We start from the raw sequence: 26475 nt of genomic DNA, 5'->3' as shown, positions 1-26475 counted from the left end.
CTTTTGCCTGTAATCCCAGCACTTTGGGAGGCTGAGGCGGGCGGATCACGAGGTCAGGAGATTGAGACCATCCTGGCCAACATGGTGAAACCCTGTCTCTACGAAAAACACAAAAAATTAGCCAGGCGTGGTGGCGGGCACCTGTAGTCCCAGCTACTCAGGAGGCCGAGGCAGGAGAATGGCATGATCCCAGGAGGTGGAGCTTGCAGTGAGCTGAGATCGCGCCACTGCACTCCAGCATGGGTGACAGAGCGAGACTCCATCTCAAATAAAATAAATAAATAAATAAAAAATAAAGTGTACAATTCAATTATTGTTAGTATATTCACAGAGTTGTGTAACCACACCATTGTCAATGTAAGAACATTTTCATCACCCCCAAAATAATCCCTGTACCCATGAGGGGTCACGGTACCTTCCCCAGGCTTTGGGAACCACTAATCTTACTTTCTGTCTCTACCAATTTGCCTATTCTAGATATTCAAATAAATGGAATCACACAGTATTTATCCTTTTGCAAATGGCTTCTCTCACTGAGCCTGTTTTCCAGATTCACCCATGTTGTAGCATGGATCCATATGTCATTCCTTTTCATTGCTGAATAGTATTCTATTGTATGGATGGAGCATAGTTTGCTTATCCACTCTTCAGTTAACGGACATCTGGGTTGGGTCCACTCCATGGCAACCACAGAGTGCTCCGGTAAACCTTAAACAAACACAAGTCTCCTTCGGTAACAACGCTCATTCTCTGGTTCTGATCAAGCCAGCTAAAGGATATTCTTTTTTTTTCCAGCAGATCTTCTACACAAGAAAATTAAGAGCTGTAACAAAGCAGGGCTCTAGGAAAGAAAAACTAAATAGTAATTGTAGAAACACGTCCTTGCAATGAGGCCCAAGCAAAGAAACAAAATAAAATAGAAACAATGCCCAGCTGCACACAGTAAGATTGAAATTCTCCCTGCGCTGCTCCAACAAAATTTCAAATCATTAAAATCTCATTATACTAATAATATGTTTTCCAGATAAATTTAACTAAAACACTGTCTTCCCCTAACAAAGTGCAGACATTCTCAGCAGCAGCAGTGCAGGACGTGTGACGACACAGGCTAGTTCCCAGGGTGGCGTGTCTTCTCGTCCCATCTCTGCAAATGCCTACAGCCGTGACTACATCACAAGTGACGGCTTACTGGGGAGATGAGTCTCTACAGTTCTGAAGAGTCTCGCTCTGTCGCCCGGGCTGGAGTGAAGTGGCACAATCTCGGCTCACCGCAACCTACGCCGCCCGGATTCAAGCGATTCTCCTGCCTCAGCCTCCTGAGCAGCTGGGATTACAGGCACCCACAACCATGCCCGGCTAATTTTTGTATTTTTAGTAGAGACAGGGTTTCACTGTGTTGGCCAGGCTGGTCTCAAACTCCTGACCTCAGGCAATGCACCTGCCTCGGCCTCCCAAAGTGCTGGGATTACAGGCGTGAGCCACTGCGCCCGGCCTAGATTTTCTTAAGTGAAAGCAATTATCCCAATATGTCATATGGCCTCATTGTATGTTTATTATTTTGTCTGCTCACCACCAACCCAGCTCCAGGTCTCTTTTAACCTGATGGATAAAATGGGGGAGTGGCCGTGGTGGCAATAAGAATGGAGATGAGATGCCAATGAGAATAAAGGCTGACACCTATGTAGGGTATGTACGAATGTATGTATGTATGTATTTATTTATTTATTTTTGAGGCAGGGTCTCACTCTGTCACCCAGACTGGAATGCAGCGGTGCAATCTCGACTCACTGCAGCCTCAGCCTTCCACGCTCAAGCCGTCCTCCCCCTCAGCCTCCCGGGTAGCTGGGACCACAGGCATGGGCCACCACGCCTGGCTATTTTTTTCTATTTTTTGGTAGAGATGGGGTCTCACTATGTAGCCTAGGCTGGTCTCAAACTCCTGGGCTCAAGCAATCCTCCTGCCTTAGCCTCCCAAAGTGCTGAGATTACAGGCGTGAACCACTGTGCCTGGCCTGTAGAGCTTTTATTATGTATCAGGCCCAGTCATTTCCCCCCAGTACTTCATTATTAAAAATTTCAAACACATAGAAACATGTAAAGAACTTTATTTTATTTTGTTTTTTGAGAGGGAGTCTTGCTCTGTCGCCCAGGCTGGAGTGCAGTGGTGCAATCTTGGTTCACTGCAACCTCCACCTCCCAGGTTCAAGTGATTCTCCTGCCTCAGCCTCCCAAGTAGCTGAGACCACAGGCATATGTCACCGTGCTCAGCTAATTTTTTGTATTTTTGTAGAGATGGACTTTCACCATGTTGGCAAGACTGGTCTTGAACTCCTGACCTCAAGTGATCCACCTGCCTCGGCCTCCCAAAGTGCTGAGATTACAGGCATGGGCCCCCACTCCCAGCCAAGTAAAGTTTGAAGTGAACACTTGTATACCCACAGCCTACAGTCCACCACCCACCTTTGTCTATACTACTTTTATTCCACATCCGTCCATCCCTCTATCTATTCAGCAGTCCATCAGCATTCATTTCCAATTGCGGCTGGAAATAATTCCCACAAACTTTGGGAAATCATACAACACAAATTTCTTTTTTTTTTTTTTTTTTTTTTGAGACAGAGTCTTGCTCTGTTGTCCAGGCTGGAGTGCAGTGGCGTGATCTCGGCTCACTGCAAGCTCTGCCTTCCGGGTTCACGCCATTCTCCTGCCTCAGCCTCTGGAGTAGCTGGGACTACAGGCACCCACCACCATGCCCAGCTAATTCTTTTGTATTTTTAGTAGAGATGGGGTTTCACCGTGGTCTCGATCTCCTGACCTCATGATCCGCCCACCTCGGCCTCCCAAAGTGCTGGGATTACAGGCGTGAGCCACCACACCCGGCCTCCATATGACACAAATTTCTATCTTGTGGTTCCAGATGCCAGGACTCCAAAATGGGTCTCACTGGCTAAAATCAAGGTGTCAGCAGGGCTGTATTCCTTCTAGAAGCTCTAGGAGAAAATCAATTTCCTGGCGTTTCCAGCTTTTAGAGGCTGCTCGCATTTCTTGGCTCCTGGCCCCACATCATTGCAACTTCCACCTCCATCGTCACTTCTCTCTGACTCTGACCCTCCTGCCTCCCCCTCATAAGGACCCTGGTAATCACACTGGGCCCAACCAAATAACCCAGGCTAATCCCATCTCAAGGTTCTTAACTTAATCTCACCTGTAAATTCCCTTTGACCACATAAGAGAACATATTCTCAGTTTCCAGGTATTGGAATATAGACATTTTGGGGACTATTATGCAGTCTACCATACCATCTTTTTTTAACGCATTTCAAAGTAAGTTGCAGACATCAGTACTTTTCCCTCTAAGCACACACATCACTAATTAGAGTTCAGTATTTATTTATAGTTCTTTTATTTCCTTGGAGTTAAAAGGTACATGCCATGAAATGCACAAATTTAAAGCGCACATGCAGAGTTTTGACAAATGCTGCACCTGCGTATCTCAAACCACTCGCACTGTAAAGAATATTTTCATAACAACAGAAAATCCCTCCTGCTCCTCCCCAAGCAACTCCTGCCCACAGCCCCAGAGGCAACCACCATAGATTAGCTTTGTCTGTTGTAGAACATTGTAAAAGTGAAATTAGCCGGGCATAGTGGTACACACCTGTGGTCCTAGCTCCTCGGGAGGCTGAGGCAGAAGGATCACTGGAGGCCAGGAGTTCAAGGCTGCAGTGAGCTATGACTGCACCACTGCACTTCAGCCTGGGCATCAGAGTGAGATCTCATCTTTGAAAAAAATGAAATGAAATCACACAGTGTGTACTCTTTTGGTCTGTCTTGGTTTGCTCAGCATAGAGGTTTTGAGAGTCTCAGGTGATTTCCTGTACTGGCACTTTGTTCCTTGACACTGCCCAGGAGCATTCCGTCCTGTCAATTACTGCTGTCTGTGTATCCATTCACCTACTTACTGATGGTCCCCAAGCTGTTTCCAAGTACCAGCTCTTATGAATGAAGCTGCTATGAACATTCCTGTACAAGCGTCTTCTTACAGATTCCTACTTTTTTTTTTTTTGACAGAGTATCACTCTGTCACTTAGGCTGGAGTGCAGTGGCACAACCTTGACTCCCACTGCAACCTCCACCTCCCGGGTTCAAGCGATTCTTCTGCCTTAGCCTCCCAAGTAGCTGGGATTACAGGTGTGCACCACCACGCCCAGCTAATTTTTATATTTTTAGGTTTTGCCATGTTGGCCAGACTGGTCTTGAACTCCTGAGCTCAGGTGATCTGTCCGCCTCAGCCTCCCAGAGTGCTGGGATTACAGGAGTGAGCCACCATGCCCAGCCATAGATTCCTACTTCTGTTGAGCAAATCTATCTAAGATTTACTGGAATTGCTGGGTCATAGGAAGACTGGTTATTTGATTTTAAAAGAAACTACCAAGCTGATTTCCTGAGGGGCCACACCACTGCATATCCCTCCAGCCTGAGTGAGTAGCAGCTGTCCTATTCTCACCACATCTTCCAGCCTTTCCCGTGGGTCTGCGGGGCATTCCTTGTGCTTCTCATGTGCATTTTCCAGGTGGCTGGTGACGGGGAGCACTTTTCCAGATGCATATTGGCTATCTGTCAATCTTCTTTGGTGATGTGTCTGTTCAAACCCTTTATCTATCTATTCTTTTACTGCGTTGGCTGTGTTTTTATTCTTGAGTTGCAGAAGTTCTCTCCATCTCCGGGACCCCAGTCTTTTATCAAACATGTGTTTTGCAAACATTTTCTCCCACTCGATGGCTTGACCAGGTCCAGCTTTTTTGTTTTTTTATTTTTTGGTTTTTGAGATGGAGTCTCACTCTGTCGCCCAGGCTGGAGTGCAGTGGCATGATCTCAGCTCACTGCAACCTCCGCCTCCCGGGTTCAAGCGATTCTCCTGCCTCAGCCTCCCAAGTAGCTCGGATTACAGGTGCACACCATCATGCCCAGCTAATTTTTGTATTTTTTTAGTAGAGACGGGGTTTTGCCATGTTGGCCAAGCTGGTCTTGAACTCCTGACTTCAAGTGATCCGCCCACCTCAGCCTTCCAAAGTGCTGGGATTACAGGTGTGAGCCACCATGCCTGGCCCCAGGTCCAGTTTTAAGTACATCATTTCATTTAATAACTCACTCGATTCTCTAATGACCCTGTGAGTTAAGTATGCTTTACAGAAGAAGAAACTGAGGCACAGGGTGGGGAAGTACCTTCCCCAGGGTCACAGCTCCAGGACCCAGAAAGATCAGTTCAAGCCCATGCAGTCTGGCCTCAAGAGCAGTCACCCTAACCACTACACCAGACTGCCTCTTGCTTGCTGGGCAAATATACAAAGATCACTGTAAATGGTCATCATTATCTCCCAGTGAAATGGGAACACACCACACCCCAGGAAGACAGGAACCCTGCCAACAATCTGAAACAGGAATGCAGGGACATGATGGTGCCAATGGGCAAAGAGGGGCCCCCACCCTGCTGGAGGTGCGACATTTAAGTCAACAGGGCAGAGGTGCCAGATCAGAGAAAACAGCAGACGTGAGGGCTTTCAGCCAAGGAAGATCATGGGACCCACAGAAAGAAAACAAAGATCCCATGGCCAGGCCAAGGGAGAAGAGCTGGGAGCTGGAGCTGGAGCTGGGCTGGGCTGGACAGGCGCTGGGTGGCTGGCGAGAATCTGGACTTGGTCCTGGAGCAGCATGAAGCCACTAGGGTTCTGTCTTCTTTTTATAAACACCAACAAGTTCATTCAGCACAAAAAGGATCTAATGTGTCTCCTCTAGCGCATCTTCCTAACACTGGGGCTGGGTGCAGCTTAAATGCCAGGAATGATATCAGCTTACTAGGAGCCAGCTGGGAATACGACTCCCACCTGAATCATTCTTCCAACTTAGCAGGGTCAGCGGCAATGAAGAGCCACACTGCCTGGAGTTAAATCTCACCTGCTGGCAGGATGACCTCGAGCCTCTCTGAGCCTGTGTTTGCCCATCTGCAAAATGGGAATAACCACATAACACCGACTTCCCAGCTTGGTGTGAGGAGTAAACAAGGTAATAATGCAGGAAGCATCTAGCACAGCACCTGGGACATCAGCAGTGCCCGAGTTTTAGCTACAGTGTGATTATTATAAGCTCCATTCTGATTTGTTTTTGTTTTTGTTTTTTTGAAACAGGGTCTCAGTCTGCCATCCAGGCTGGAGCGAAGTGGCATGATCTCAGCTCACCGCAACCTCCACCTCCCAGGCTCAAGTGATCCTCCCACCTCAGCCTCCCGAGTAGCTGGGACCACAAGCACAAGCCACCATGCCTGGCTAATTTTTGTATTTTTGGTAGAGGCAAGGTTTCACCACGTTGGCCAGGCTGGGACTACAGGCATGTGCCACCATGCCCAGCTGTTTTTTCTTTTTTTGTTGTTATTTTGTTTTGTTTTGTAGAGACGAGGTCTCACTATATTGCCCAGGCTAGTCTCAAACTCCTGGGCTCAAGTGATCCTCCTGCCTTGGCCTCCCAAAGTACTGGGATTATAAGCATTTTTTTTTGTTTTTAATCTTCCTTTAATTTTTACCCTCACTTCTCAGATTATCTTTATTATGATTATTATTTTGATACAGGGCCTCACTCTGTCACACAGCTGGAGTGCAGTGGTGCAATCATGGTTCACTGCAGCCTTGATCTCCTGGGCTCAAGTGGGCCTCCCACCTGAGCCTCCCAAGTAGCTGGGACCACAGACGTGCACCACCATGCCCGATTGATTTTTTTTTTAATTTTTAATAAAAAGGGGTTGTCTCTATGTTGCCCAGACTGGTCTTGAACTCCTGAGCTCAAGTGATCCTCCCATCTCAGCCTCCCAGAGTACTGGGATTACAGGCATGAGCAATCGCACTCCTATTAAACTTATATATATCAAGTATAAACTCATTTAGATTTTACTTTGAAAGACATTACAGTTGACTCTTGAAAAACACAGGTTTGAATTATATGAGTCCACTTATACGCAGATTTTTTCCAATAAACATATTGGAAAATTTTTTGGAGATCTGTGACAATTTGAAAAAACTGCAAACCACGTAGCCCAGAAATATTTTTAAAAATTAAGAAAAAGTTAGATACATGACAAATGCATAAAATATATGTAGATACTAGTCTTTTATCATTTACCACCATAAAATACATATAAATCTACTATAAAAAGTTAAAACATATCAAAACTTACACACAAACACAGACTGTGTTCACAGTTGAGAGAAACGTAAACAAATGTAAAGATGCAGTACTTGTGTATTTATTTATTTTATTGTATTTATTTTATTTATTATTATTATTTTTTTTTTTTTTGAGACAGTCTCATTCTGTCACCCAGGCTGGAGTGCAGTGGCATGATTTTGGCTCACTGCAACCTCTGCCTCCTGGGTTCAAGTGATTCTCCTGCCTCAGCTTCCTGAGTAGCTGGGATTACAGGTGCCCACCAAGACACCTGGTTAATTTTTATCTTTTTAGTAGAGACAAGGTTTCACCATTTGGCCAGGCTGGTGTCAAACTCCCGACCTTAAGTGATCCACCCACCTTGGCCTCCCAAAGTGCTGGAATTACAGGCATGAGCCACTGCGCCCAGCCAAGATGCAGTATTTAATAATAACTGCATAAAATTCACTGCATAAAAATAACTGCATAAAATTAACTGCAGTCCATACTGCACCACTGTAATAGCAGCCTCCTCCTGTTGCTATTGTATTGCTTAGAACATTATTTGATGTTAATTATCGCCACTTGAGCAGTTCACCGCTCCATATCATAGTAAAAAAAAAAAAAAAAGTGATTTGTTTGGGTTCTCACATATTTTTCATCATGTTTAGTGCAATACCGTAAACCCTGAATAACACCATGGGACTCATACAAAGCGCCACTTGTGATGCTGTAAGTGCTCCCAAGAAGCCTTGACGGACGGGCATGGTGGCTCACACCCATAATCCCAGCACTTTGGGAGGCTGAGGCGGGCAGATCACAAGGTCAGGAGATTGAGACCATCCTGGCTAACACGGTGAAACCCCATTTCTACTAAAAATACAAAAAAATTAGCCGGGCATGGTGGCACATGCCTGTAATCCCAGCTACTTGGGAGGCTGAGGCAGGAGAATCGCTTGAACCCGGGAGGCGGAGGCTGCAGTGAGCCAAGATCGCGCCATTGCACTCCAGCCTGGGCAACAGAGCAAGACTGCATCTCAAAAAAAAAAAAAAAAGAAAAGAAAAAAGAAAAAAAGAAAAACCTGACATTCCAAGAAGCCGAAAAGCTTGAGATGTTGTATGGTAGGGTGAGGTCTGCAGCTGCAGTTGCCTGCCACTTCAGAGCATTCATCTTGTAAACACACGTTGTAAACGTGCAGCATCAATAAACACAGCACAGTACTATAAATGCACATTCTCTTCCTTATGATTTTCCTAATAACATTTTCTTTCCTCAGGCTCACTTTGTAGTAAGAATACGGTACATAATGCATAGAACATACAAAATATTTTTAATTGTTTATGTTATTAGTGAGGCTTCCAGTCAACAGCAGGCTATCAGTAGTTAAGTTTTGTGGGAGTCGAAAGTTACACATGGTGGCCGGGTGCAGTGGCTCATGCCTGTAATACCAGTACTTTGGGAGGCTGAGGTGGGTGAATCACCTGAGGTCAGGAGTTTGAGACCAGCCTGGCCAACATAGTGAAACTCTGTCTCTACTAATAATACAAAAATTAGCTGGGTGTGGTGGTGCACGCCTATAATCCCAGCTACTCGGGAAGCTGAGGCAGGAGAATCACTTGAACCTGGGAGGCAGGGGTTGCAGTGAGCCAAGATCGCACCACTGCACTCCAGCCTAGGTGACAAGAGCGAAACTCTGTCTCAAAAAAAAAAAAAAAAAGTTACACGTGGATTTCTGACTGCATGGGGGGTCAGTGCCTCTTAACCCCTGTGCTGTTCAAGGGTCAATTCTATTAATTTTGAAACAAAAAGAAAAAAGACAGGGATGAAGACACTTCAAATTAAGCTTTGGAAAGTCCAGATGCTTCTCAAGAGCTGGGCATGGTGGTGTGCACCTATTGTCTCAGCTACTCAGGAGGCTAAGGCAGGAGGATCCCTTGAGGCCAGGAGTTCAAGCCTACAGTGTTTGATGATCTGGCCTGTGAACAGCCACTGCATTCCAACCTGGGCAACACAGCAAGACCCCCATCTCAAACATATATATATATATGTATAAAGACCCCCATCTCAAATATATATATATGTATAAAGACCCCTATCTCAAACATATATATGTATAAAGACCCCCATCTCAAACATATATATGTATAAAGACCCCCATCTCAAACATATATATGTATAAAGACACCCATCTCAAATATATATGTATAAAGAATATATATATTCTTTATATATATAAATATATATATTTATAAATATATATACATATTCTTTTTTTTTTTTTTTAATGCAATTTTATTTTATTTTATTTTTATTTTTTTATTTTTTTTTTATTTTTTTTATTTCTGAAGTATTTATTGATCATTCTTGGGTGTTTCTCGGAGAGGGGGATATGGCAGGGTCATAGGATAATAGTGGAGAGAAGGTCAGGAGATAAACACATGAACAAAGGTCTCTGGTTTTCCTAGGCAGAGGACCCTGCGGCCTTCTGCAGTGTTTGTGCCCCTGAGTACTTGAGATTAGGGAGTGGTGATGACTCTTAAAGAGCATGCTGCCTTCAAGCATCTGTTTAACAAAGCACATCTTGCACCACCCTTAATCCATTTAACCCTGAGTTGACACAGCACATGTTTCAGAGAGCAGGGGGCTGGGGGAAAGGCCATAGATCAACAGCATCCCAAGGCAGAAGAATTTCTCCTAGTCAGAACAAAATGGAGTCTCCTATGCCCACCCCTTTCTACACAGACACAGCAACAATCTGATCTCTCCTTCCTTTCCCCACACTTCCTCCCCTTCTCTTCAACAAAACCGCCATCGTCCTCATGGCCCGCTCCCGATGGTCGCTGTCTCTTCGGAGCTGTTGGGTACACCTCCCAGACAGGGCAGCCGGGCACAGGCGCTCCTCACTTCCCCGACGGGGCCGCCCGGGCAGAGGCGCTCCTCGCTTCCCAGACGGGGCCGCCCGGGCAGAGGCGCTCCTCAGTTCCTCCCAGACCGGGTGGCAGCCGGGCAGAGGCGCTCCTCACCTCCCAGACGGGGCGGCCGGGCAGAGGCGCTCCTCACCTCCCAGGCGGGGCGGCCGAGCAGAGGCGCTCCTCACTTCCCAGAGGGGGCGGCCGGGCAGAGACGCTCCTCACTTCCTCCCAGATGGGGTGGCGGCCAGGCAGAGGCGCTCCTCACCTCCCAGACAGGGCGGCCGGGCAGAGGCGCTCCTCACTTCCCAGACTGGGCGGCCGGGCAGAGGCGCTCCTCACCTCCTAGATGGGGCGACCAGGCAGAGGCGCTCCTCACTTCCCAGACGGTGTGGCGGCTGGGCAGAGGTGCTCCTCCCTTCCCAGATGGGGCAGCCAGGCAGAGGCGCTCCTCACTTCCTCCCAGACGGGGTGGCGGCCAGGCAGAGGCGCTCCTCACTTCCCAGAGGGGGCGGCCCAGCAGAGGTGCTCCTCACTTCCTCCCAGACGGGGTGGCAGCCGGGCAGAGGCACTCCTCACCTCCCAGACGGGGCGGCCGGGCAGAGGTGCTCCTCATCTCCCAGACGGGGCGGCCGGGCAGAGGTGCTCCTCATCTCCCAGACGGGGCAGCCGGGCAGAGGTGCTCCTCACTTCCTCCCAGACGGGGTGACGGCCGGGCAGAGGCACTCCTCACCTCCCAGACGGGGCGGCCGGGCAGAGGCGCTCCTCACCTCCCAGACGGAGTGGTCAGGCAGAGGCGCTCCTCACTTCCCATATGGGGTGGCGGCCGGGCAGAGGCGCTCCTCACTTCCCAGATGGGGCAGCCGGGCAGAGGTGCTCCTCACTTCCTCCCAGACGGGGTGGCAGCCGGGCAGAGGCGCTCCTCACCTCCCAGACGGGGTGGCCGGGCAGAGGCGCTCCTCCCTTCCCAGACGGAGTGGCCAGGCAGAGGCGCTCCTCACCTCCCAGAGTGGGCGGCCGGGCAGAGGTGCTCCTCACTTCCTCCCAGACGGGGTGGCGGCCAGGCAGAGGCGCTCCTCACCTCCCAGACGGGGCGGCCGGGCAGAGGCGCTCCTCACTTCCCAGAGTGGGCGGCCGGGCAGAGGCGCTCCTCACTTCCCAGAGTGGGCGGCCGGGCAGAGGCGCTCCTCACTTCCCAGAGTGGGCGGCCGGGCAGAGGCGCTCCTCACTTCCCATAGGGGGTGGCAGCCGGGCAGAGGCGCTCCTCACTTCCCAGATGGGGCAGCTGGGCAGAGGTGCTCCTCACTTCCTCCCAGACGGGGTGGCGGCCAGGCAGAGGCGCTCCTCACCTCCCAGACGGGGCGGCCGGGCAGAGGCACTCCTCACCTCCCAGACGGGGCGGCTGGGCAGAGGCGCTCCTCACCTCCCAGAAGGGGCGGCTGGGCAGAGGCGCTCCTCACTTCCCATATGGGGTGGCAGCCGGGCAGAGGCGCTCCTCACTTCCCAGACGGGGTGGCGGCCAGGCAGAGGCGCTCCTCACTTCCCAGATAGGGCAACAGGGCAGAGGCGCTCCTCACTTCCTCCCAGACGGGGCGGTCGGGCAGAGGTGCTCCTCATCTCCCAGACGGGGCAGCCGGGCAGAGGCGCTCCTCACTTCCTCCCAGACGGGGTGGCAGCCGGGCAGAGGCGCTCCTCACATCCCAGATGATGGGCGGCCGGGCAGAGGCGCTCCTCACTTCCCAGATAGGGCGGCCGGGCAGAGGGGCTCCTCACATCCCAGACGATGGGCGGCCAGGCAGAGACGCTCCTCACTTCCTAGACGGGGTGGCGGTGGGGCAGAGGCTGTAATCTTAGCACTTTAAGAGGCCAAGGCAGGAGGCTGGTAGGTGGAGGTTGCAGAGAGCCGAGATCACACCACTGCACTCCAGCCTGAGCACCATTGAGCATTGAGTTAGCGAGACTCCGTCTGCAATCCCAGCACCTCGGGAGGCCGAGGCAGGCAGATCACTCGAGGCCAGGAGCTGGAGACCAGCCCGGTCAACACGGCGAAACCCCGTCTCCACCAAAAATACAAAAACCATTCAGGCGTGGCGGCGCGCGACTGCAATCCCAGGCACTCGGCAGGCCGAGGCAGGAGAGTCACAGGAGCCCGAGGCAGGGAGGTTGCAGCGAGCCGAGATCCCGGCAGTACAGTCCAGCTTCGGCAACAGAGGGAGACCGAAAAAAGGGGAGAGGGAGAGGGAGAGGGAGAGGGAGAGGGAGAGGGAGAGGGAGAGGGAGAGGGAGAGGGAGAGGGAGAGGGAGAGGGAGAGGGAGAGGGAGAGGGAGAGGGAGAGGGAGAGGGAGAGGGAGAGGGAGAGGGAGAGGGAGAGGGAGAGGGAGAGGGAGAGGGAGAGGGAGAGGGAGAGGGAGAGGGAGAGGGAGAGGGAGAGGGAGAGGGAGAGGGAGAGGGAGAGGGAGAGGGAGAGGGAGAGGGAGAGGGAGAGGGAGAGGGAGAGGGAGAGGGAGAGGGAGAGGGAGAGGGAGAGGGAGAGGGAGAGGGAGAGGGAGAGGGAGAGGGAGAGGGAGAGGGAGAGGGAGAGGGAGAGGGAGAGGGAGAGGGAGAGGGAGAGGGAGAGGGAGAGGGAGAGGGAGAGGGAGAGGGAGAGGGAGAGGGAGAGGGAGAGGGAGAGGGAGAGGGAGAGGGAGAGGGAGAGGGAGAGGGAGAGGGAGAGGGAGAGGGAGAGGGAGAGGGAGAGGGAGAGGGAGAGGGAGAGGGAGAGGGAGAGGGAGAGGGAGAGGGAGAGGGAGAGGGAGAGGGAGAGGGAGAGGGAGAGGGAGAGGGAGAGGGAGAGGGAGAGGGAGAGGGAGAGGGAGAGGGAGAGGGAGAGGGAGAGGGAGAGGGAGAGGGAGAGGGAGAGGGAGAGGGAGAGGGAGAGGGAGAGGGAGAGGGAGAGGGAGAGGGAGAGGGAGAGGGAGAGGGAGAGAGGGAGAGGGAGAGGGAGAGGGAGAGGGAGAGGGAGAGGGAGAGGGAGAGGGAGAGGGAGAGGGAGAGGGAGAGGGAGAGGGAGCTACATATTCTTTATATATATATTCTTTATATATATTCTTTATAATATAATTATAATTATAATTGCTGTTGCAGTAAAAGAATGCAGACACAATGCAATGAATTCTAGAAGTATTCTTTATATTCTTTATACATATATTCTTTATATTTTTTATTTGTATGTTCATATATATATTCTTCAAATTCCATTTATAGCAAAACTAAATTCTGAACACCATATGTGCATAAGGCCCCACCCCGGGCCTCCCCCTTTCTCCAGCCTTGTCAGGAGCACTCCATCCACATGTTTAAAGTACGGCCTGGTCAGTTCTAGTTCCCTGGAGTCTGGAGTAACTTGAGAAGCAGAAAACAACAAGGGCAGATAGGGCTCCGCTGAGACAGCTGCTTCCGGGAGTGTCTGGATTTGAGCAAGCAACGTACGCAGGCCCTAGGAATGCTAACATTTTTACTCCCTCTTTAACTTTTTAATAGTTTAACATTCAAGTCTAGATCCTGTGGAATTGTAATTTTTCAAATGAAAACAAGTATAATAATGCATGACTTTGTAAGAGAACAAGCAAAGAAATTCCTAAGATGGCGTTGCTTGGGGAAACCAACATTACCGACTGATTGTGGGTAGCTGGCAGGTAAAAGTTCAAAGGCCAAAACCAAGCTCATCATTTCAAGTGGCAAAGCTTAAAGGAGCAGGCCTCCAACTACTATCAGGCAAGCGTAAAGAACTCCCACTCAGAGACTGCCAAATGTTCTCTGATGCCATAGGCTGGTGAGGAAGGCAAAAATGCCTCCTGGTGCCCATTTGAGTTGTCCTCACATTCTGGGTACAAGGAATTCCAGCTCAGAAACACCTGCTTCTCTGCACACACTAAACAGTTACTCAGCCAAGTATACCTCAAAAAAGTACTGGGGGCCGGGAGTGGTGGCTCACTCCTGTAATCCCAGCACTTTGGGAGGCTGAGGTGGATGGATCAGTTGAGGTCAGGAGTTTGAGAGCAGCCTGGCCAACATGATGAAATCCTGTCTTTACTAAAAATATAAAAAATTGGCTGGATGTGCTTGCTTGAACCCAGGAGGCAGAGATTGCAATGAGCCGAGATCATGCCACTGCAGTCCAGCCTAGGCAACAGAGCAGGACTCTGTCTCAAGAAAAAAAAAATAGTACTGGGGATGCTTCCTAGTCACAGATAGCTAGGGGAAGAGTTAAGATACCAACATTCTCATTGCAATATCTTAAAGGATTTACACAACTTTTGTTACCAACAGCCAACTAGCTGTTGCATGGCACTCAATGGGAATAAAGCAGCCAGTGCTGCTGAAATGGCACAGCACTAGAGCTGGAAAAGGCTTCTGTTCTGGGGGTGACAGCCACTCAGCAACTAACTCTCCATACACACTGGTAGTGTGGCTGACTAGTCCCAGCATTCTTTTTCCCTAAGCCCAGACTCAGCCACAGAATCCTTCTCAACACAGGGTTAGGTACTCATCCTAAACTGAGCTGACTTGCCACTTCTGCTGTACCACATACCAGCTCTGGAGTCTGGTGTCTGTGTCAATGCCTCCAGTCATCCAAATTCATCCATAACGAATTCTGATTGAGCGCTCACTCAATTGCGATGAGGCTTCCCTTCCTCACACCACAAGTGCTGCTTTGCTCCACAAGGGACCATCAGGAACAGAAGCTTAGAGAGAAGAAGCAACAGATCCAGTGCAAGGAGGCGGGCTGCACCACCCCACCGGGCATTCTCAGAACCAGGGCAAACTCAGCAGCTCAGAAACGCAGAGCTGGGATCTGCCCACACTGCCCCATATTAGAAATGAAGAAATGGGCCCCCAAACTTTCACACACATAGCCTCAAAGGATGTGTTCAGTCCCAATGGCCCAGACGCTCTTAGTCAGAACATCAGAGGAAGTAAAAGACTCCGCTGGTTTCCCAGGGCTGATCATGTTACTCCCCAGATGCTAGGAGCCCTAGAGACTGGATGAGGCCGAAACTGCTGCTCATTCCATTTTTTTCTTGTAACCAGAGAGAAGGCTCTCATTTGAATATGTCAGCCTGAGGTTTCTCAATGATGCAAAGCCACAGAACACTTCTAGGATTGATTGCATTGTGTCCACCTTCTTTTACCAAGACAGCAATTAGTATGGATAAGCAAATTAATACCATTGGGCCAACGTATGCTTATAATGTCCTCCAAAGCTTATTAATCTGTTTTGCAGCCTCTATGTGATGTAACAAATAGCAAACATATTAGGAGATAAAACAATTTTTCACCTGAAACCTGAAGTGTAACATGTACAGCTAAAGCAGAGACGTTTTCATAGGGTATATCTTTCATGTGATGGAACCACGTATTTGAAAAGAAGAAAACTGCTAGGTAAAGGTACCTGCCCTGTGCCAACCACAGCAGGGAGGAATCAATCCAATGGAGCACTTAAAATCCATATTTGCAGCAGGGATGAACCCACTTACATCCAATAAACACCCCTTAATTATTCTGACGACTGGACAGGGAGCACGAGGGTAAGCAATTTCAGGATGTGCAATCAATGTTAATTCCACAGCGGTGGGGAGGGAATCAAGGCAGAGTCCCTTTGATGAGTGTGGGGTTGCCAAGGTGATCTGACTCTGCTGGGAGGTTTGTAACCAAGGTGCTGGGAGAACTACAGAGAACCTGCCCTTCCTCCCCAGGCCCCGAAAGGCAGGGAAGAGTCATCACTTGTGGCCAAGCAGTGCCTTTACCTTTTCTACAGAAGCAGAGTTTCTGAGAGCTTAGTAGGCCTTCAAGAAAACAAAACAAAACAAACAAAAAAAAAACACCCACGTGGTGCAGGTCGACTTTGCTACCCCGGACAACAGAACGCATGGGCGGAACACACAATGAGAAATGTAGGGTTTGAAGATTATAGTCAGAATAATAATCAAAGGAAATGTAGCTGAGCCACCCACTTCCTCTCAGCCCAAGAGGAAAGAGACAGGCCCTCACTGGAAAATGGTCTCCAGGGAGTTCCACCCACCTCCCTGAGGAGTGTTTCCCATGAAAGTACTGGGCAGCATCGCAGTGACCTCATTGTGCCTTTCCTTCTCGGACCAACAGCTGTCCATCCCCAAACGGAGGCGGCCTCTGCTCAAAGGAGGTTTGGGTTTAGAGAAAGGGGTGTGGAATTGTCTTTCTCTTTGTTGGCAGGGTCTGTAAAGAGCCTCACAACACAACAGCTCCAAATAGTACCTCCACCATCCCCTCTTCCCCATAGAAACCACAGTGACCATGGCCCTGGTCCCTCACCTGTCTATATCCCCCAACTCTGGACCAGCCGCTTCCCCTTTCCATTAGCTAGGAGGTCCGCTGGCCTTCCCGACATGCCACCGCCATCATTCTACCGGCCCTGACACCATCAGAGGGGTCACGTGAGCACAGAGGGCCTGGAAATGAGGAGTCTGAAAAGTCATCCAAAAGAGACTACACTCTCTGCAAACCCTTTCCCACCCCTCCCACAAACAAGGATCTGGGTCCTCTTTCATTTGTGAAGGTCAGCATCAGAGGGGCTGGAGTCAGCTAGAAAACAGCATGGAAATCACAGCCACGCCTGCGCCCACCCACGCCGCCTCCTGGGGGCACTGCCTCTGCCCCGTGCCACATTCCTGCCCGCCTGCCTCCCCGCCGTTCTGTCCATTCCCCACTCCCTAAAGCCCCACTGACATCGGCCACCCCTGCCAAACCCCAGCAAGGGTTCCACGCTCCCATGCTTGTGGGACACCAGGGCTGCTCACCTCTCCGGCCCCCGACCAGAGCTGGCCACAGCCCACAGGCTACACCATGGCTCAGCCACTGGAAGCTTGCCTGGGGGTCTCCTCAGGAGCCCCCTCCCCCTCCCTGGACTAATTTCCATCCATCCTAGACATTCAGCCAGGACCACTTCCTCCAGGGAGGCCCAAAACCCCAAGTCTGGGTGGTGAGACCCCCATGTCTCAGTCCTCCTATTTGCCTGTCCCTCGAACTATCCTGAGTGGGGCCTGAGCCAGGGTCTCATCCACCCCCAGCTCCCAGTCCAGGCGTTGCTGGGGGAAAGACGGAGGCAGTGCAGGCCCCTCTGCCACAGCTCCCCTCCCTTCACCGGTGCATCTTAGTGTTTGGGGGCAACCCAACGTCTATACAACTGATGGCTCTGTGTAAAAGATGGACACCCTGAAGGAAATTCTCAGTTGCTGGTTTAGTGCTTTGAGATTTCTTTCCTGAAGGTTATTTAAAGTCCATAAAGAAACTTAATACTTTCAACTTTCAATTCAATGTCACAGCTACCTAGTGATTTCTTTTTTTTTTTTTTCTTTTTTTTTTTTTTTTTTTTGAGGCAGATTCTTGCTCTGTCTCCCAGGCTGGAGTGCAGTGGCACGATCTCAGATCACTGCAACCTCTACCTCCCGGGTTCAAGTGATTCTCCTGCCTCAGCCTCCTGAGTAGATGGGATTACAGGTGTGCACCACCACGCCTGGCTAATTTTTGTATTTTTAGTAGAGATGGGGTTTCACCACATTGGCCAGGCTGGTTTCAAACTCCTGACCTCAGGTGATCTGCCGCTTCAGCCTCCCAAAGTGCTGGGATTACAGGCGTGAGCCACCATGCCTGGCTAATTTTTGTATTTTTAGTAGAGACGGGGTTTCCCCATGTTGGCCAGGCTGGTCTCAAACTCCTAGCCTCAGGTGATCCACTCACCTCAGCCTCCCAAAGTGCTGGGATTATGTGTCTGGCCTAGTGATTTCTTCAGATCTAGTTGATGAGGTCTCAATATCTTGCTCATTAATCACTATTTCTATATCAAATGCTTAGGAGATATCAGGATCAAGAGAATGGGAAGACAAGCTGCTGGCTGGGAGAAAATATTTGCAAAACACATGACTTGTATCCAAAATATATGAAGAACTCTTCCAACTCAACAGTAAGGAAACAAACAAACAGATTTAAAAATAGGCCAAGGCCGGGCACTGTGGCTCACACATGTAATCCTAGCACTTTGGGAGGCCAAGGCAGGTGGATCTCCTGAGCCCAGGAGTTTGAGACCAGCCTGGGCAACATAGCGAGACCCCATCTCTACAAAAAATACAAAGATTAGCTGGGCATGGTGGTATGTGCCTGTAGTCCCAACTACTCCAGAAGCTGAGGCGTGAGGATCACTTGAGCCTCAGGAGGTTGAGGCTGCAGTGAGCCAGGATTGTGCCACTGCACTCCAGCCTGGGCTAGAGTGAGACCCTATCTCAAAAATAAAATAAAAATAAAAATAAATAAAATACAAATGAGCCAATGACCTTAATAGACACTTCACTGAAGAAGATACACAGATGGCAAATGAGCATCTGAAGAGATGCTCCACTTCATACGTCATCAGGGAAATGTGAATTGAAACAGCAACGAGACGCCACAAGACACCTATCAGAATTCCAAAATCCAGAACACTGACACCACCAAATACTGGCGAGGATGCGGAGCAGCCGGGACTCGCGTTCGCCGCCGGTGAATACAAGTGGCACAGCCACTTCAGAAGAGAGTTTGGTGGTTTCTTCCAAAACAAGACACACTTTTACCATATGATCCAGCAATCGAGCTCAAGTGAATTAAAACCTTATCTCCACACAAAAACCTACATGCGGATGTACACAGCAGCTTTATTCATAACTGCCAAAACTTGGAAGCAACCAAGATGTCCTTCAGCAGGTGAATGGATCAACAAACTGGCACATCCAGACAACAGAATATTATTCAGTCGAAAAAGGAATGCGCTACCAAGCCCTGAGAAGACATGGAAGGGCCTTCAATGTATATCACTGAGTGGAAGAAGCCAATCTGAAAATGCTACTGTACACTTTATGATCACAACTATATGATAGTCTAGAAAAGGCAAAAACACGATATAGTAAAAAAAAAAAAAAAAAAAAAAAAAAAGATCCGTGGTTGCCAGGGATTTGGGGAAATGGAGGGATGCATAGGCAGCAGAGAGAGGATTCTGGGGTCAGTGACATTGCTCCAGAGGCGACTGTAGTGGTGGGTCCATGTCACTCTACATCCATCCAGAAACACACAATGTCCAATGGCAAGAGTGACCCCTAATGTAAACTCTGAGCTTGCGGAGATAATGATGTCTCAATGTTGGTTCACGACTCTACCACACAGCCTGGGGGCATTGATGGAGGTGAGAAGGGACAGGTGGGGACACTGTATTCTCTGCTAGATTTCACTGTAAACCTAAAACTGCTTTAAAAATATACGTAAATATGTATGTGAATATATAATATATATATATATACACACATACACATATATATATATATATTTTATTTGATACAGAGTCTCACTCTGTTGCCCAGGCTGCAGTGCAGTGACACAATCTCAGCTCACTGCAACCTCCACCTCCCAGGTTCAAGTGATTCTCCTGCCTCAGCTTCCCAAGTAGCTGGGATTACAGGTGCACGCCACCACGCCTGGCTAATTTTTGTATTTTTACTGGAGATGGGTTTTCACCATGTTGACCAGGCTGGTCTCGAATTCCCGACCTCAGGTGATCCACCCACCTCGGCCTCCCAGAGTGCTGGGATTACAGGTGTGAGCCACCTCGCCTGGCCCACACATACATTTTTTTTTAAGGTAATCGGGATAGAAACTTCCTGAATGTGTTGCTCAGAAAAGAGGGACAGAACCTCCAGACTGGCTGCTCTGGCCCTGCTGGCTTCAGCTGTCTCTGAGAAACCTGACCCTGGCCACTGAGGTCCAGGGCCTGGCACAGCACAGAACAGACCTCTTGTGGCAACTGTGTGGAGCACTCCACCCGACTTCTTCCATGCTGGCTGGGGCTGGCTGTCCTCCTCTGAGGACTTCTAGCAGCAGCTGGGCTGTCCCCGACCTCCATCCTGGCCCACTGGACCTACGGGGTCTCTCATCACATGGTCACAGTGGGGAACCCTGTGTGTTGTTGGTCTTCCCTCCACACGGGCTCCTCCGAGCCCCAGTGAAGCTGAACCCAAGTTTGAAACACGCTGTCCTTTCACGTCCCCAGAGCTTCTGTGGGGAGCCCTGGGGGTTTCCGGTGTTCCTTTCCATTTTCCGAATGCCCACAGTTCGTCACAGTTCCCTTTTCTGACCCGGGCCACCACGTGACATGCCTCCCATAGCACATCAGCCTTAATCACGCCCGTCGTGAAGCTCATTCTCAGACACTTCCTGCACTGCTTCCTCCAAACCCCAGGGCCCCACGTTTCCTAACCCCTCTCTGGAACAGGCCAGGCCACTCATCCCAACCATCCCTCCCAAAAGTCCCTCTGTGCCTTGTCACACCCCTGCCTGAATCTGGAACCTCACCGATGAGCCCGCCCCCTCCCCCAGCTTCCCCCTCCTCCCTTAGAGTCCTCAACTCAGGAACGTGTCGGAGCCACATCCGTTCTCCCAAATCCACCCTCAACTTTCTAACAAAGGAGGAAACGAAGCCGACGGTGCGGCAGGCAGGGTCGTGGAAACCTCCCAAGCGCCCTGTCACTCCCTGGTAGGCAACCGAGCATAGCTCTTATGGCCCAAAGTCAGGGCCAGGGGCTGCTCCCACCCTGGAGTGGCCAGAAGCGCATGTTCCAAGGCAAATGGGCTTGCAGAAATACCAGCGACTCTCAATTATTCAAGCCCTCATTATCCACTCTTCCTGGCTCCTCCCCTTCCCAGGAGACCACACAGAAGCCGCTAAACCCTTCCCAATGCAGCTTGTCCCTCAATTCCTGTGCCTGGATCCAAGGAGGGTTTGTGGCCCTCTGTTTGCCAGGCACTCCAACCCTGAGAACCGAGGCAGGGTGCCCAGCTCACCCCCAGCGAAAGCAGCATCAGCAGTGCCCGGCGTCCTGCTCCTCCTGCCTCCATGCCGGTTCTGTTCAGCACAGGATGCTTCCTGCTCCTGGAATTCTTGGTGCATTTGAATTAAACCAGGCTGGGCCTGAATTTTCTAGACACATATCAATTCATACAGGCAAGGAGGAGAAGCACTGCATACTTTGGAATTTGGGTCCAGTCCATTACTTTGGATGTGTGTTCTTCCTATTCCGAGAGCGTAAATGGCACCTAGAAAAAGCTGTAATCACCCAGAACATTCCGGTTCCTTGCCATTCTATGAAAGACATTTTCCTCTGGTTCCTTCTGGCCTCCACTCAAGTGTCCCCTCCTCAGAGGCCTCCCCTGGCTCTGATCACCCTGTTCTATGTGCTCCGGGACACGTCATCACAGCGCCAGTTGTCTATGTATTCATTCCCCGTTCCACGAAAGCAAGCACCCCGCCCCGCTCTTTTCTTCCTGGGGTCCGAGCGGCACCTGGCCCATGGCGGGCGCTCCACAGGCTGTGGGCTGAATTGGGAGGGGAGCGTCACTTGCGTCTATAATTGTTGCAAGCCATAAAGAGGAACCGAAATGATTTCTGGTGAGGGTGCTGATGACTGCATGGAAGAACAGTGGGGATGATAGAGAGAAGGGTGACAGCCACTAATCATGTCATTTAGGAGAGGGACAAACACCGACCAATACAAGCTACAGTGGGTCCTCCAGTGTAAGGCTTGAGAGAAGAGTGGCCTAACCTCCAGGAGACCTACTGAAGAGGACAAGACCCTGCCCTCTTGGAACAGGATCACGGGTGGGAAGACACGCATCCCTGGGGGCACAGGCATCCCTGGGAGAAAATGTCTGGGGAACCAAGCGTTCCCTGCACTGTACACAAATCCTGGGGAGCAGGTGCATGGGGGCACACACATGCCTAGAGGCAAATCTGTCATATGTGTTCCTGGAGCACACACATCCCTAGGAATATAAAAGTCCCAGGGAAGAAATGAATGGGGGACCTGCATCCCGGGGTACACTAATCCCTGGAGGCACAGGAAGCGTTCCCAGGGGATATGTCAGGCCCAGGTGGTTTAAGGAAACCGTACTGCCTACCCGCTATGGGAGGGCTCCTTCCCCGGGACCCACCTGAGGCCAGCCTTTCTCCATCTGCCTTTCCACAGCAGCTCCCCTCACCTCTCACCAATCCGAAATCTCACTATAGGGCACGGTCCCGGGGCAGAACCTCCCCACCTAAGCAGAAAATTCAAGAATGTATCTCCCAGGAGGCCCTGGGCAAGCGGTACACTTAAAGACACCAGACTATCCCTTGCAACTCTAACAATCTTTAAAACGTACGAGGTTGGTAGTGTTTCGTGAGCACACGCAGTAAAAAATTTAAACAAAACAATTTTTTAAAGGGATCTCTGCAATCCTTGCTCGCAGGCCTCCCAGGCCTCAGGCCTGCACGCCCTGAGCCCCGCACCCTGCAGGGCGCCCGCGCAACACCCAGTAGTGGGTCCCCCAGGCCGCTTCTGCCCAGAGTGCCCTGCACACGGGAGCGTCACTGCTCATGGAATGAACGGTCACCCCGCGCGGCTGGCGATGCCGCTGGCCCAGGGAAGAGCTAAACACCCGGCAGCCAGAGCAGGCGCGGGCCCCGCACGGTGGCCCGAGGTCCCCGCCGCGCAGGCGCCCGCACGCGCGTTTGGCAGACTCCCGAGGCCACCGCGGCCCCACGCGCCAGGTCCTGGCCGGTGCTTACGGGTCCTGGGTCAAAGGCCTGGCCTGTCCCGAAGGTCGCGCAGCCGCGTGGGCCGGGCAGAGTGCGCGGGGGAGGGCGGGGGCGGCCTCGTGGGGCGCTGGGGGCCGAGGGCGTGCACAGCCGAGCAGGTCCCCAGGGGGTCGGCGGGGGCGCACTCACCCTCGCGCGCCCTCCGCTTCCTGGCCAGGGTGCCGCCCAGCTTGCCCAGGAACGACTCGTCCTTCTTCATCCTGCGGGGCCGCGGGGTGGGCGAGCGCGGCGCGGAGGACATGGGCCGCGCGTGGGGCCGGCGGCGGGCGCAGCGCGTGTGGAGCCGCCGGGTCGCCCCGGGGAGTGGCCGAGGGCGCGGCCCCGCCGCCGGCCCCCGCCCCGCTCCCTCCTCCGCCCCTGGCCTGGAGCGCGGCCCCGGCGTCCCGGATGCCCAAGGCCTGCTGGTCTCAGGCGGAGCCGTCCCCGTCCCGCGCCGCCGCTCACGCTCAGAGAAGGGACGTGGGGCCACCCCGGGAGCGGCGCAGCCTTTTCCCCACGCGTTGGAGCCCTGGGCTCTGCTCGGCTCCGCTAGTGGTGCCGGATGCAGGGGACAGCGCGACAGACACCATTGCCACGTGGATGCAGCCTCAGGACGTCCTGAAAGCCGGAGAGAATCAAGTCACACGAACGTGGCCGGTCTGTTGTTAAACTTCTGCCAAGAGGCAGGCCCGGGGCAGGGGGAGCCCTTCTGAACTGGGAATTGTCCGTACCCACGGGAAGCTTAGAGGATCGAGGGCAATGCGGCGCACAAGTCATTGGCCTGACCTCCAAGGGGAGTTCCAGGAGTTGTTTCTGGAAGAGGCGACGGGGAGGCCCCAGGAAATGGCTTGCAGGCCGGTACCATGAGGTCAGCAGAAGAGCAGGCCCTGGGGACAGTGTGGGGTGCCAGGGAGGGGAGAGGAGCGGAGGCAGGCCTCGCATGTGTTGGAAGCAGAGGAAACGGCTTCATCCTGAGGACGGCCAGACAGGGCTATTTTTATTTTATTTTATTTTATTTTGTTTTTTTTTTAGACGGAGTCTTGCTTTGTTGCCCAGGCTGGAGTGCAGTGGCACAATCTCGGCTCACTGCAACCTCCACCTCCTGGGTTAAAGCGATTCTCCTGTCTCAGCCTCCTGAGTAGCTGGGATTACAGGTGCACACCACCATGACCGGGTAATTTTTGTATTTTCAGTAGAGATGTGGTTTTCCATGTTGGCCAGGCTGGTCTCGAACTCCTGACCTCAGGTGATCCGCCTGCCTCGGCCTCCCAAAGTGCTGGGATTATAGGTGTGAGCCACCACGCCCAGCCTAGATATCCAGGCAGGGCTTTGAGCTGTGATGTCACAGATGTTGCCTCTGGCTGATGGCTGCTCAGCAGGTGCTGGAGACAGAGAAGGCACAGGCAGGGGGACGGTGACTTAGGAGAAAAGCAAACAGATTTCTGAGATGCTCACAGCCAGAAGCCCCAGCCTTGAAGAAACAGGAGGAGTAGGCCGGGCGCAGTGGCTCACGCCTGTAATCCCAATACTTTGGGAGGCCAAAGCAGGCAGATCACCTGAGGTCAAGAGTTCAAGACGAGCCTGGCCAACATGGTGAAACCCCATCTGTACTAAAATACAAAAATTAGCGGGGCATGGTGGGTGGGTGCCTGTAGTCCCAGCTACTTGGGAGGCTGAGGCAGGAGGATCGCTTGAACCCAGGAGGTGGAAGTTGCAGTGGGCAGAGATCATGCCGCTGTACTCCAGCCTGGGCGACAGAGTGAGACTGTCTCAAAAAAAAAAAAAAAAAAGAAATAGGAGGAGTGAAGGCTGGGTGTCCTGCCAGGCCATGGCGGGTCACTCAGCAGAGGACGGCGCCTGGGGAGAAGTGAGTTCAGCTCTGGGTGTGTGGGTTGACATGGTTTTTCTGTCTCCCTTTGTGCTGGCTGCCCCCCAGTCCCCCCAATGCAGTAAATGCTTCTGTTGGTCAAGTTGGTGCCAGGCCCACTCCTCAGCCAGGGGCGTGAAGACCAAGGGCGCACAGCTTTGTCCTTCAGGAGTTTGTGGTCAAGGAGAACGTGGGCACAGGACACGGTGGCCATGTAGCGTGGCCAGCATGGAGGAGGGACAGGGACCATGTGGATGGGGTGGGGGAGAAGTGCTGTGGGCAGAGGAGGCTCACAGGGAAGGGCCATTTGACCTGGAACAAGGATCAAATGCCCTTTTCCTTTCAGTAAAGGAAGAGAAGACCCACCGGGCAGAAGAGACAGGGAGAGGACACTGGGGTGTCCTGGGGCTGCCAGCACAAAGTTCCACAAGCTGGAGGGCTCAGAACAACTAAAACGTCTTCTCTCACAGTTTGGAGAGAAATAACAAGGTTGATGGGAATTATGAGCCAGGCACAGTAGAGGAAAACCAATGTATAAATATCATCATCTCACAAGGGTCTTTGCAGATGATCAAGTGAAGATGAAGTCACCAGAGTGGGCTGTAATCCAAGATGACCGTGTCCTTGTAATACCCCTGTGTACTGGGGATTAGGATTTCAGCAGGAGGCCAGAAATCCAAATCAAGGTATAGGCTAGGTTCATTTCTGTTTGGAGGCTGTGTGGGCAAATCTGTTCCCTGCATCTCTCCAGGCTCCTGGGGTTTGCCAGCAAATCTTCCGTGTTCCTCGGCCTGTAGAAGCATTGCCCCGTCTCTGCCTCCGTCTCTACTAGGCCGTGTGTGTGTGTGTGTGTGTGTGTGTGTGTGTGTGTGTGTGTCTGAGTCTAGACTTTACAAGGACACAGTCATGTTGGATTAGAGCCCATCCTGGTGATTCATCTTCACCTGATCATCTGCAAAGACCCTGTAGATGATGATATTTATGCATTGGTTTTCCTCCACCATGCCTGGCTCATAATTCCCATCACCCTTGTTATTTCCTCAGTGACTAAAGCAATAAGCAGATCTTTTGTTACAATATTTGGCCTTTTTTCCTTGGTTCCTGAAGCAGTGTGGAAACAGCTTCAGAGCAATAAAGGGGAACAACAGTCCTTTGTTATCATGTTGGGGCCTTGGAAGCAGGCTTCAGGTGTAGCTTCTCTCTCTTTCTGACCTTTCTCCTTCCCTCCTTTCACCTGCTCCTTTTTCTCCCCAACTCAGGCCATAGAAAATGAAAATATACTTGAATCTTCCCCCACCTTTCCATCTTGGAGCTGGCCATGGAGAAATTATCTGACCTGCCTTGTCTGACTGAGGGTCTCGAGACCCCCATTTCAAGAGGAGTCCTGCCTCCTGCCCAGGAGGAAGAAATGCTGTGCAGACAGGCCTTGAGGGGCTTCACCACTCTGACTGATGGTGTCAAGTCATACTGTTTTTGTCCAATCACACTTCAACATGGTTGTCCAGCTTCGATTGTGCTTAGCCAGCGAAGGCTCCATAAAAACCCAAAAGGGGGGCCAGGCACGGTGGCTCACTTCTATAATCCCAGCAGTTTGGGAGGCCAAGGTGGGTGGATCGCTTGAGGTCAGGAGTTGGAGGAGTCAGCCTGGCCAACATGGTGAAACCCCGTCACTACTAAAAATACAAAAATCAGCCAGGTATGGTGGTGCACGTCTGTAATCCCAGCTACTTGGGAGGCTGAGGCAGGAGAATCGCTTGAACCCAGGAGGTGGAGGTTGCAGTGAGCCGAGATCACGTCACTGCACTCCAGCCTGGTCGACAGAGCGAGACTCAGTCTCAAAAAAAAAAAAAAAAA

General features: G+C 51.4%; 1 protein-coding gene across 1 annotated transcript in view; it reads right to left on the bottom strand.

Moving 5' to 3' along the window:
- Positions 1-23139, bottom strand: part of PARVB (parvin beta) — a 149916-nt gene extending 126777 nt beyond the window's left edge. The window contains exon 1 of the mRNA XM_054470040.2: positions 22905-23139. Within this exon, the coding sequence (XP_054326015.1) occupies positions 22905-23016 (112 nt within the window). The 5' untranslated portion in view covers positions 23017-23139. The remainder of the gene's footprint in view (positions 1-22904) is intronic.
- Positions 23140-26475: the final 3336 nt, after the last annotated feature.

Source organism: Pongo pygmaeus, chromosome 23, assembly GCF_028885625.2.
Source record: "Pongo pygmaeus isolate AG05252 chromosome 23, NHGRI_mPonPyg2-v2.0_pri, whole genome shotgun sequence".
NCBI lineage: Eukaryota > Metazoa > Chordata > Mammalia > Primates > Hominidae > Pongo > Pongo pygmaeus.
Note: the sequence above shows the minus strand (reverse complement) of the source record. Positions and strands in the feature narration are given on the sequence as shown.